The following is a 13,443-nucleotide window of genomic DNA, read 5'->3' as shown; positions in this document are numbered from 1 at the left end:
TCACACTAAAGGTCTATTTACCTCAGTGTTTATTTTCTTATTCAACATGTCCAGCTTTCAGCAAAAATTTACAAAGCAAGCTGTAGAGGCTGAGCATCCCTAATCTGAAAATCTGAAATTTGAAATGCTCCAAAATCTGAAACTTTTTGAGGGCCAACATGACAACACAAGTGGGAAATTCTACACCTGATCTCATGGGATGGTCTGCAGGCAAAACACAGTCAAAACTTTGTTTCATGCACAAAATTTTAAAAATACTGTATAACTGGTTGCATTGGCATGCACCTGTAGTCCCAGCTACTTAGGAGGCTGGGGGCAGGAGGATTGCTCGAGCCCAGCAGTTCAAGTCCAGCCTGGGCAACATAGCAACACTCCATCTCTCTATATACATTATATGCTAACACACACACACTCACACACAGTATATGTGTGTATTTTATACACATAGTATAAAATTTACACTATAATTTTATATGCATAGTACATAATATTAGTCCGTTTTCATGCCGCTGATAAAGACATACATAAGACTGGGCAATTTACAAAAGAAAGAGGTTTAATTGTACTTACAGTTCCACGTGAAGCCTCACAATCATGGTGGAAGGCAAGGAGGAGCAAGTCACATCTTACATGGATGGCAGCAGGCAGAGAGAGCTTGTGCAGGAAAACTCCCCTTGTTAAAACCATCAGATCTCATGAGATTTATTCATTATCATGAGAACAGCATGGGAAAAAACTGCCCCCATAATTCAATTACCTCCTACTAGGTCCCTCCCACAACACATGGGAATTCAAGATGAGATTTGGTGGGGGGACACAGCCAAACCATGTCATATAGTATAAAATTATCTTCAGGTTATGTGTGTAAGGTATGTATGAAACATAAATGAATTTTGTGTTTAGACTTGGGTCCTACCTCCAAGATATCTCATTATGTATATGCAGACATGCCCAAAAAAAAAAAAAAAAAAAAAAAAAAAAACTCTAGGACACTTCTGGTCCTAAATATTTTAGGTAAGACATACTTAATCTGTGTTATTTCTCCAAGGCTGCTGTAACAAATTAGGACAGGCTGGGTGACTAAAAACAACAGAATTTTATTCTGTTAATGTTCTGGAGACCAGAAATCCAAAATCAGAATCACTGGGCTAATACCAAGGTGTCAGCAGGGCTGTGTTCCCTCTTAAGGCTCTATAAGGAAGAATCTCTTCCTTGCCTCTCCCAGCTTCTAGTAGCTGCTGGCATTCCTTGGTTTGTAGCCAAATCACTCCAACCTCCTTCTCTCTGGTCATGTCACCTCCTCTTCTGTGTATCAAATCTCCCTCTGTCACCCTCTTATAAGGAGACATGTAGAAAGAAGTACAAAGTAGGAGGACTCACACTCTCAATTTCAAAACTTACGATAAAGCTATAGTAATTAACACAGTATGATAATGACATAAGGTTATATAAACCAATATATAGACATATAGACCAGTGCAATAGAATTGAAAGTCCAGAAATAAACCCATAAAATATATGGCCAATTGTTTTATGATCAGCATGTTAAATCCAGTCAGTGTAGAAAGAATAGTCTCTTCAACAGGTTGTGCTGCAACAACAGGATTTCCATGAACAAAAGAAATGAAGTTGGGTTCCTACATCACTCCGTATGTAAAAATTGGCTCAAAATAAATTAGAGCCTGAATGTAAAAGCTAAAATCATAAAATTGTTAGAAAAAAGCATAGATGTAAGCCTTCACAACCTTGGGTTTGGCAGCGGTTGCAAAAGCATGAGCAATAAAAGAAAAAATTAATTAAAATTAAAAACTTTTGTGCATCCAATGTTATTATCAAGAGAGTGAAAAGACAACGCATGCAATGGGAGAAAATATCTGCAAATTATATATCAATAATATAATTATTAGAATATATTAAGAGCTCCTACAACTCAACAATGAAAGAGACAAACAACCCAATTAAAAAATGGGGAGAGGACTTGAATAAATATTTCCCCGGAGAAGATACACAAATGTCCAATAAGCACAAGAAAATATGCTCAACGTCATTAGTCATTGAGGAAATACAAAATCAGAACCACTTCATACCTAAGAGGATGGCTATTTACAAATAACAACTAAAAAAGGAAAAAAAAAAGTGCTGGCAATGATGTGGAGAGATTGGAACCCTTGTTCATTGATGGTGAGAATGTAAAAGGGTGCGGTCACTGTAGAAAAGTTTTCTAGTTTCTCAAAAAGCTAAACATAGAATTGCCATATGATCCAGCAATTCCACTCCTAGCTTTATAGTGCAAAGAACTGAAAACAAGGACTATGATACTTGCCTGCCAATGTTCATTGCAACATTCTTCACAATAGCCAAAAGATGGAACACAAATCAAGTGTCCATCAACAGAAAAATGACTAAACAAAATGTGATACATACATATAATAAAATATTATTCAGCCATAGAAAAGAATAAAATTCTGACAGATGCTGCAAAAGGATCAATCTTGTAAACATTATTATGTTAAGTGAAATAAGGTTGATGTAAAAGGACAAAAAGTGTATGAGTCCACTTATATGAAATCCACTTTGTGCATCTGCTTTGTTAAACAGTTTGGTGATTCTTTGATATGTTAAATATACAGCTACCATATGACTCAACAATTCCACTTTTAGGTATTTACCTAAGGGATTTGAAACATATATCCACACAAAAACTCATACATCAATGTTCATAGCAGACTTGTTCATCAGAGCCAAAAGATGAAAATAACCCTAATGTCCATCAACTGATAAAAAAACAAAATGGGATGATGCAATAAAATATGACATCATACAATGGAATATTATCTAGTTATAAAAAGGAATGAAGTAGTGATACATGGCCACAGTGGCATGCAACTACAGTCCCAGCTACTTAGGAGGCTGGGGCAGGAGGATTGCTTGGACGAACATGGATGAACTCTGAAAACATTACACTAAGTGAAAAAAGCCAGACATAATATAGAATCACATCATATGATTGCATTTATATGAAATGTCCAGAACAGGAAAATTCATAGAGACATAAAGTAGATTGGTGGTTGCCAGGGTCTCCGGGAAGGGGAAATGGGAAGTAACTGCTAAAGGGTATGGATTTCTTCATGGAGTAATTATAAGTTTCTGGAATTCGTGTTGATAATTTCACATCTTTTTTTTTTTCTTTCTTTTTTGAGATGGAGTCTTGCTCTGTTGCCCAGGCTGGAGTGCAGTGGCATGATCTCAGCTCACTGCAACCTCTGACTCCTGGCTTCAAGCAATTGATTCTCTTGCCTCAGCCTCCTGAGTAACTGAGACTACAAGGCACCCACCACTAAGCCTGGCTAATTTTTGTATTTTTAGTAGAGATGGGGTTTCACCATATTGGTCAGACCCCAAGTGACCCACCTGCCTTGGCCTCCCAAAGTTCTGGGATTACAAGCATGAGCTGCCATGCCCAGCAATAATTTCACATCTTTGTGAATATACTAATCAGCACAGAACTGTATACTTGGAAAGGGTGAATTTTATGGTATGTGAACTATGTCTCAATTTTTTAAGTAAGGGAATAGAGGAAGATACACTATACTCACACTAATCAAAAGGATACTGGAGTAGCTATTAATATATTCATTTTAGACAAAGCGGACTTTAGAATAAGAAAGAGTATCAGAACTAATGAGGTCATTCTATAATTATAAAGGAGTCAATTCTCCAAGAAGTCATAATCATCTTAAGCTTCTAACAAGTGTCAAAATTCATGACATGAAACAGACAGAACTAAAAAGAGAAATAGGCAAATCCACAATTAACGGTTGGAGACTTCAATACCCCTCCTTCAGTAATTAATAGATCAAAGAGGCAGAAAATCAGTAAAGATACAGATGACCTGTACAGCACTATTAATTAATTTGATCTAATTAACATTTATAGAGTATTTCATCCAATAACAGCGGAACGCACATTCTTCTCAAACACTCATGGAATGTTCACCAAGACAGACCACATTCAGGACCATCACATGCACCTTCACAAATTAAAAAGAATAGAAATCATACAAATTATGTTCTCAGATCACAAAGGAATTAAACTAGAAATCAAAAATAAAGATAGCTGACTATAGTAGGAAATTAAACAGTGCACTTTTCAATAAACCATGGGTCAAAAAAGAAGTCCCAAGAGAAATCAGAAAATACTTTGAACTAAATGAAAATAAAAAGTATAAAACTTTGGGTTATTTGGCTAATGTAGTGCATAAAAGGAAATTTGTAGCATTCAATGTGTGTCAGAAAAGAAGAAATTCCAAAATCAGTAGCCTAAACTTCTACCTTAGTAAACTAAAGAACAGAAAGCTAAATTTGAGACAATAGGAGAAAGAAAATAATAAAAATTACAGCAGAAATCAGTGAAATGAAAAACGGAAAAACAATAAAGAAAATAAATAAAAGCCAAAAGCTAGTTCTTTATAAATAGGAATAAAATTGATAAGTCCCTAACCAGGCTAACCAAGGAAAAGCAAGTGAGAAGACACAAATTACTAATGCTGAGAAAAAAAGAGGGGTCATTACTATTGATCCCACAGAAACTGAAAAGATGATCAGGGGATACTATGGACAACCCTATTCCCATAAATTTGATAATTTAGATCAAATTAGCCAATTCCTTGAAAGACACAAACTACCAAAACTTACTTAAGGAGAACCAGAGAAAACTTAGATTGTTCTATGCCTAGTAAACCAATTCATTTAGTAGTTAAAATCCATCTATAAAAGGAAATACCAGAACAATATGGTTTCATTGATGAAATCTGCCAAACATTTAAGGAAGAAGTAATACCGATTTTATATAATATCTTCCAGAAAATAAAAGAGAAAGGAACACTTTCCAACTCATTTTATGAGGTTAGAATTACTCTAATGCCAAAATCAGATAAAGACATTAAAGAAAAAAAGAGCTACAAATATCTCTCATAGACATAACTGTAAAAATCCTTAATAAAATATCAGCAAATTGAATCCAGCAATATTTAAAAAGGATAATAATATATCACAATTAATGAGGTTCATTCCAGGAAGAGAAGGCCGGTTCAATATTTATAAATCAATCAATGTAATACATCATATTAATAGACTAAATAACAAAAGCATATGATCGCATCAATATACACAGAAAAAGCATTTGACAAAGTGCATTGCTCACTCACTCAAGATTTTAAAACTCTAAAAATATTAAGAATACAAGGGAAATTTCTTAACCTAATAAGGATATATACAAGAAACCAATATGTAGCATCATATTTAATGTAAAAGAATGAATGTTTTCCTAATAAAATTGAGAAAAAGGTAAGAATGCTCTCCCACACCATTTCTCTTCACCATCATACTGGAAGTCCTAGATACTGCTAGGAAATGAAATAAATGGTATACAGTTTGAAAAGGAAGGAACAAAACTGTCTTTATTCGTGTATGATGTGGCTGTCTACACAGAAAATCCCAAAGATCTACCAAACAAACAAAAGAAAAACTTCTGGAACAAATAAGATAATTTAGCAAGGTCATAGGACACAAGACTAATATACAAAAGTCAATTACCTTCTTCTATGCCAGTAATAAACAAAGAGAATTGTAAATTTAATAAACTAAATACCTTTTGAAATAGCATCCCCCAAGATGAAGTACTGAGGTATAAATCAAACAAAATATATAGAGCACCTGTATGTAGAGAACGAAAAAACAAAAACAAAAGAAATCAAAGATCTAAATCATGGAGAGAATGAAGAGACAACTATGGAGTGGAAGAAAATTCTGCATTTATAAACTATACATCTCATAAGGGGTTAATATTCAAAATGTGTTAAGAAACTCAAACAACTAAATAGCCTGGCCAACATGACAAAACCCCATCTCTACGAAAAATGTCCAAGAATTAGCCAGGCATGGTGGTACACGCTTGTAATCCCAGCTACATGGGAAGCTGACTCACGAGAATCATTTGAAGCCTGGAGGTGGAGGTTGAAGTGAGCAGAGATCGTGCCACTGCACTCCAGCCTGGGCGACTGAGCGAGATTGTCTCAAAAAAAAAAATTTTTTTTTTTTTCACATGGGATGGCAAAGTACAGCCAACACTATTCTGAAAAACAACCAAGTTGGAGGACTCACACTGCCCAATTTTAAGACTTACTATAAAACTACAGTAATCAAAGACAGTGTGGTCAAAAAAACAGACACATAGATCAATGGAACAGAATGGAAGGCCCAGAAAGATATCCACACAAATACAGTCAACTCATTTTTGACAAAGATGCTGGAACAATTAGATGTTTATAGACAAAAAAAAAAAAAAAAAAAAAAAAATCCTTAACATAGGCCTTATACCTTACATGAAAATTAATATGAAGTCAAAATAGATCATAGACTTAATGTAAAACACAAAACAATAAAACTGCTAGAAGAAAGCATAGGAGAAATCTACTTGACTTTGGGTCTGGTGACAAGTTTTTAGATACAATACCAAAAACATAATTTTAAAAAATTGATAGTTGTACTTTATTAAACTTTTGCTCTATAAAAGGCACTGTTGGCCAGGTGTGGTAGTTCAGACCTGCAATCCCAGCACTTTGGGAGGCTGAGGCATGCGCATGATCACTTGAAGTCAGGAGTTCGAGACCAGCCTGGCTAACATGGTAAAACCCCAACTCTACTAAAAAAAATACAAAAATTAGCTGGGAGTGGTAGCACATGCCTGTAGACCCAGCTACTCAGGAGGCTGAGGCAGGAGAATCACTTGCACCCGGGAGGTGGAGGCTGCAGCGAGATGAGATCCCACCATTGCACTCCAGCCTGGGTGACAGAGTGAGGCTCCGTCTTAAGAAAAAACAAAGGCACCGTTAAGAGGATGAAAAGAGCAGCCAGGCATTGACTGTGGTGTCTCACGCCTATAATCCCAATGCTTTTGGAGGCTGAGGTGGAAGGATTGCTTGCATTCAGGTGTTCAAGACCAGCCTGCGCAACATAGCAAGACCCCACCTCTTAAAAAAAAAATTAGCTGGGCATTGTAGAATACCTGTAGTCCCACCTATTCAGGAGACTGTGGTAGGAGGATTGTTTGAGCCCAAGAGTTTGAGGCTACAGTGAGCTATGATTATGCCACAGCATTCCAGACTGGGTGACAGAACGAGACCCTGTCACTAAAAAGAAAAAACAAAAAGAGGATGAAAAGACAAGACACAGGATGGGAGTAAATATTTGCAAATCACGTAGCTAATGAAAGATTGTATTAGGGCTTCTCAGAGAATCAGAATTTTTAAGTTCAAAGGCCAGGGGTCTGAGGGGAGGGTACCAGCTATTATAGGACCCAGAGTTTGAAGAGCTAAGAACCAGGAGAACTCTGATGTCGAAGAAGAAAAGATGGATGCTCAGCTCAAGGAAAGAGAGAGAATTTGCACCCTCTCTGCCTTTCTGATCTATTCAGACCCCCATGGATTAGATAATGTCCATCTACATCACTGAGGGCAACGCTCTTTACCTAGAGTACTGATTCAAATGCTAATCTCATCTGGAAATGATCCCACAGACACACCAAGAAATAGTTTTACCAGCCATCTGGGCATCCCTTGTGACAACCCAGAGAAGTTGACACATAAAATTAACCATCCCAAAGATCATATCCAGAATATGCAAACAGTGTCTAAAACTCAACAAGAAGAAAACAAACATCTGAATTTAAAAATGGGCAAAACATATGAACAGACATCTCACCAAAGAAGGTACACAAATGGCAAATAAGCATATGAAAAAATGATCATTTGTCATTATAGAAATGCAAATTAAAACAACTACTACACACCTATTAAAATAGCTAAATTGCAACCAACTGGCAATACCAGTGCTGATGAAGATGCAGAGCAACAGAACTGTCACTCATTGCTAGCGGGAATGAAAAATGGTACTTTGGAAGCACACTTTGGAAGTTTGGCAGTTTCTTATAAAGTTAAACATAGATTTACCATACAATCTAGAAATTATGCCCCTAGGTATTTACTCAACCAATAAGAAATCTTATGTCTACACAAAAACCTGCACCCAATGTTTACAGCAGCTTTATTCACAGTAAAGTCAGATGCAACTAAGATGTCCTTTAATAGGTGAATGGATAAACAAACGGTGCAACAGTCATACTATGGAACATTATTCGGAGATAAAAGGAACAAACTGTTAATTCACACAGCAATATGGATGACTCTTAAGTGCATATTGCTAAATGAAATAAACCAGTTTCCAAATGTTTTATATATGTATATATCTATACATACATATACACATACCTACACATATATATACATATATGATAATTCCGTTTATATGATTTCTTTAAAAAAGCAAATGATAGAGATGGGAAATAGGTCAGTGGTTGCCAGAGGACTGAGAAGGAGACAGGTGGCTAAGTAAAGCACAGTGGATATTTTAGAGCCATGAAACTATTCTGTGTGGTACTGTAGTGATTGATATATCTGCTAAGGGCTTGTTATCCAGAACGTATAAAGAGGTCCTACACTATCCATTTGTCACTATGCATTTGTCAAAACCATAGAATTATACAGCACAAAAAGTAAACCTTTGCCAGGCGCAGTGGCTCACGCCTGTAATCCCAGCACTTTGGGAGGCCAAGGCAAGCGGATCACCTGAGGTCGGGAGTTCAAGACCAGCCCGACCAACATGGAGAAACCCCGTCTCTAGTAAAAATACAAAATTAGCTGGGCATGGTGGCGCATGCCTGTAATCCCAGCTATTTGGGAGACTGAGTAGGAGAATCGCTTGAACCCGGGAGGCGGAGGTTGCGGTGAGCCAAGGTTGCACCATTGCACAATCTTGCAACAAGAGGGAATCTCCATCTCAAAAAAAAAAAAAAAAAAAAAAAAAGTAAACCTTAATGTATGCCATTTTAAAAAATCTACTAGGAGGATGGGGAATCACAGGATAAAAAATGCAGATGATGACAAAATAATCTAATTGTATTACAAACGTATGAGAGATCTCATTGAAGGGCATGGAGACTAGAGGTGCTGACCTAAACAACTTTGGAAATGACTGGAAACAAGAAGGCTAAAGACCAAAAGAGCTGTCCATAAGCACTGCCCTCCAGTTGGTAGAGCTGAAGCTGTTTCTCACAGGGGTAGCACTTGACAATTCTGAAACCCCAGTACAAGTGTACTAACATTGAACAATTAAGTAAATGGATGGCAGATGGTAGGAGCCAGGTTTTTCACTGCTGAAGTGGAAGGTTATAGATAAGCAAAGGGAGAAGGATAGAATGAACAGTATGAATGTGTCAGAATCAGAGATGGCAGCATGAGCTCATGTTTAACTTAATATAGATACCGATGATAGATACAGAATCATTACAGTTATATGTGTACACAGGCTAGGATACGTACACGTATTTCCTAGCCCTGCTCCCTGGCAGTGGGTCCCCAGTAGCAACATGCAAACTCACCATTCAGATCTGTTTCTAATAACATTCTCCGGTGAAAGGAACCAGGCTCCCTGGAGAAATGGCTGATTCTAAGGCTGGGAAGAAAATATGCAAGATGAGTCTGGAGCAGCTTTAGTGCCAGAAAGTAAGGAAGGGCTCAAAAACATAACAAGGCCGGGCGCGGTGGCTCAAGCCTGTAATCCCAGCACTTTGGGAGGCCGAGACGGGCGGATCACGAGGTCAGGAGATCGAGACCATCCTGGCTAACATGGTGAAACCCCGTCTCTACTAAAAAATAACAAAAAAAACTAGCCGGGCGATGTGGCGGACGCCTGTAGTCCCAGCTACTCGGGAGGCTGAGGCAGGAGAATGGCCTGAACCCGGGAGGCGGAGCTTGCAGTGAGCTGAGATCCGGCCACTGCACTCCAGCCTGGGCGACAGAGCAAGACTCCGTTTCAAAAAAAAAAAAAAAAAACATAACAAAAAATTATGACAAAGGGACACAGGAGCCAATAGAGAGAGCTCCCAGGCGCCAAAACTGGAACAATTTAAAGCAACAATATAAATAACATAGTATTGGATTACAATGAAAAGTACAAAATAAATATCCATGAGTGCACATGGATATAACAAATGACTGAATAAACAAATAGCAGAAGAATTCCAAATAACTTATTACAAACTGCCCCCTTAAGGAAGTGAAGCATAACTCCCCATCCCTTAAGTGGAGGCTGTGCATAGCGGCTATTATATGAGGCTATTCTCATTATTAGATTGGGGTTATTATCAGACTGGTTTGGGGGAGGAAAACCACAGAGGTACAGCGTCATTCTCAACAAGTTATATCGAGAAAATATACTATCAATATCAGTATCACTTAATGTTAACCTTGATCATCTGGTTATTTGATCAGTCTTCTGTTGAAATTATTGTTAATTGTTATTGTTAATTATTGTTGTTGTTAATTATTTGATCAGTCTTCTGTTGCTGAGCCTTGAGGCTTGAGGTAACGTCTGTCAGGTAATGGCAAAGGTAATGTTTATCAAGTTTTTTCAACATAATGCTAACTATAATATTATAAATATATTTTTAAATGACTGCAGTGCTTCAGGGCCCTTGCATCATACTCTGAATGTGACTTTGCCGCTCCTCCCTGGGAGAAGTGATTTCTATTTCCCCATCTCTTGAATCTAGGATGGCTTGTGACATGCTTGGACCAATAGAATGTAATGGATGTAAATTCACACCAGTTATAGTCTCAGGAGGCACTGCATGTAGCCAGACGTTGAGGGACACATAGCCTGAACACCTCTCTAACCCTAGCTGATAGCTAGTCGACTACTGTGATTTAGGCCAGACATGTGATTTAGGCCATTCCAAATACACCAGCCCCAGCAGACTCACCCTCTCTGATCCAAGACACAAGGAGCAAATGCAAAGTTAGCTGAGCTTGGCCCAGATCAGCAGTGCTACCCAGCTGACCCACATGAGCAATACGAAAAGCTTTCTGTTTAAAGCCACTGAATTTTGGAGTGGTTTGTTATACCGCAATAGCTATGTGCCTCACTGGCACCTAGGCATAACAATGCATGTAGGTGGTTATTTGTCGTAACACACTGTGATTAGAGAAGATTAGGAGCAGCCTCAAGGCTCAGCAATAGAACACTGATCAAATAATTACAGGAGAGCCAAACAATGGAATATTATGCAGCTGTTCAAAAGAATGAGGCAGCCCCATGTGAATCAACATGGAACAAACTCCATGATGCATTTTTAAGCGAAGCAGCAAGAGGCAGAAGAGTATATAGGGCAAGCTACTATTGATCCTGTAAAATAATTGTATTTGCATAGACTATCTCCGGGAGGGTACACAGAAACCTGTAACAATGGCTGTCTCTAGGAAGGGGAACTGGGTGCCTGGGGAACAAGAGTGGAAGCGAGACTTCCTTTTCAGGCTATCTTCTTTTTTATCTTTTGAATCGTGTAAATGTGTTATCTATTCAAAAATAAACAAAACCAGAATGTAAAAACTCCTATGCCTTTCAAATTCAGAGAGCCTTATTATTCTCTTTCCAAGACTCCCAAGATCCACCGGGACGAAAAAACAGCAGTCAGGGAACCATTCCGATTTTCTCTGCTCTCTCCCCGACAGTCCCCACCCGCGCAGAGTGAAGCTGATTTCTCTGGTAAACCTTGTTTGTGAGCTTCGCCCAGGCGACACTACCTCGCCTGCCACTGGAGGGCAGCGCGAGGCTTCCTTCCTGGGGAGGAATTGCGGAGAGACGGTGGTCGGCCCTGAATAGCAGGCTGGCTCCTACATGAAAGGCTCTGGCTTTCCGTTTTTGTTTGCATCTTTGTTTGCTTTCTTTCTTTCTTCTTTTCTTTTCTTTTTTTTTTTTTTTTTGGAAAAAAAAAAAAAAAAGAACAAAAAATGGTCTCTACCCAAGAACCCCATTCCAGGCAGTAGATTCGCCAGCCATTGCTTGTGCGTCTTCGCCAAGAGAGGGGGAGATGCGCCGGCGCTCCTTACCGCTCACATCTACCCGGCTGGATAAAACCATTTGGGGAACTTGCCCTTCAGGCTGCTGAAGACTTGCTGCTTCACAAGTCTTACTTGTGAAGACCCGGAGGGTTTGCCTTTGACCCCGCCTGTGACCTTAAGAAAACCCCTTTCTACCCTGCGCCTGTCCCACAGCTGGAAGTGATAATTTTTAAGGATGAATTAAACACTTGATTTGTGACACTGCGGAACTAAGCACTTTCTGGACTGTGTTATGCCCCATTTTACAGATGAGGAAGCTGAGGCCTCCAGAGGCGGAGTAACTTGCCCGTGGTTACACAGCTAGTCAGTGGCGAGCAGGATTTGAATCCAGGGTTCCCCGCTTCCTAATCCTCTGCTTTTACGACTTAACTTACCCTGCCTCCAAGGGCTGCTGGGGAAAACGAGGGTTTCAAAGGAGAAGCGGCTAAGGAAAAGCTCTGGAAAGGGCCAAAGGAGAAGCGGCTAAGGAAAAGCTTTGGAAAGGGCCAACGGAGCGGATATTCAGGGAGCCTCTCTGCGAGCCACGCGCCGGCACGCCTCTGGGAAGCCCGCCTCCCCCTGCAGATAGGCGTTGTGACATTCTTGCGTCCCTGTCGAACATGCGAAGAGACCGAGGCCCAGAGTGGCGCAGGGCGAGCCCGGAGGCTGCGCCCCAGTGCTGAAGGAGCCACTGCCGCCGCTTCTTCCGCTCCGCTGCAATCCGCACGCAGGCGCCGGCTCCCCGAGGCCCCGGGCGCACTAGCCGCACGCCTGGGTAAAAGGTCCGGATGAGTCTGCAGAAGCGCGCCCACGCCCGAGACGGCCGTTTCCGCCGGCCTGGGAAGGGGGCAGAGAAGGGGGTCGCTCGGGCCGCAGCGTCCCAGTCCCCGCCGGCCGAGCCGTGTCTTGGGCCAGTCTCCACACTTCGCTTCTTCCCCACCTGGGGAAGGGGGCGCAGCGGTAGGGCACTGGAGCGCACGATGCACCCCGCCAACGGGTCCTTTCTGCAAACGGGGTTCCTGTTTTCATGCAAATGCCTTTGTTAGCGCACCGGGAACCAGGAGGACGAAACTGCAGCTGACGCGGGCTGCGCGCCGCTTTTCCGCCTTCGCTTGATTCGGCCTGAACGACTAAAACGCGCCGCGCCAGGAACAAAAACACCGGCGCCGCGGAAACCCGCAGTAGCGGCGCGAGAAGTGCGGCTCGGTTGGGGTCCGCGAGAAGCGGTGCACGCGGCGGCTCACGCGGCGGGGCTGGTGCCTGGAGGCCTTCACACCGCATCACCGAGGGCAAGGAACCTCCAACTCTCCCTCAGTTTCTCCACCTGCATTGGGATGTCCTATATAAGGAGTGCCCGCTCCTTGCTGTAATTATTTTGTCCAAGCACTGTGGGAGGCAGCGTTGAGGAGGCTGTTGTGGGGAGTTTGCCTGTCAGAGAGAAGAGGGAA

The 13,443-nt window shown here is 40.6% G+C and overlaps 1 protein-coding gene across 11 annotated transcripts in view; it reads right to left on the bottom strand.

Annotated features, from left to right (window-relative positions):
• The window catches only part of LOC102141936 (signal-regulatory protein beta-1), a 108,793-nt gene that overhangs the window by 24,160 nt on the left and 71,190 nt on the right, over positions 1-13,443 (bottom strand). For 7 of the 11 annotated variants that reach the window (XM_045362648.3, XM_074004946.1, XM_065522912.2 and 4 more), the window contains exons 3-4: positions 12,391-13,423; positions 9,496-9,569 (exon numbers count right to left, since the gene is read on the bottom strand). In XM_045362648.3, the coding sequence (XP_045218583.2) occupies positions 9,496-9,520 (25 nt within the window). In that variant the 5' untranslated portion in view covers positions 9,521-9,569; positions 12,391-13,423. Of the gene's footprint in view, positions 1-570; positions 674-9,495; positions 9,570-12,390; positions 13,424-13,443 lie in introns of all 11 variants that reach the window. The other 4 variants (XM_074004952.1, XM_074004951.1, XM_074004948.1 and 1 more) reach the window with 1 other exon arrangement.

The sequence above is a fragment of the Macaca fascicularis genome, chromosome 10 (assembly GCF_037993035.2).
Source record: "Macaca fascicularis isolate 582-1 chromosome 10, T2T-MFA8v1.1".
In the NCBI taxonomy this organism is placed as follows: Eukaryota; Metazoa; Chordata; class Mammalia; order Primates; family Cercopithecidae; genus Macaca; species Macaca fascicularis.
Note: the sequence above shows the minus strand (reverse complement) of the source record. Positions and strands in the feature narration are given on the sequence as shown.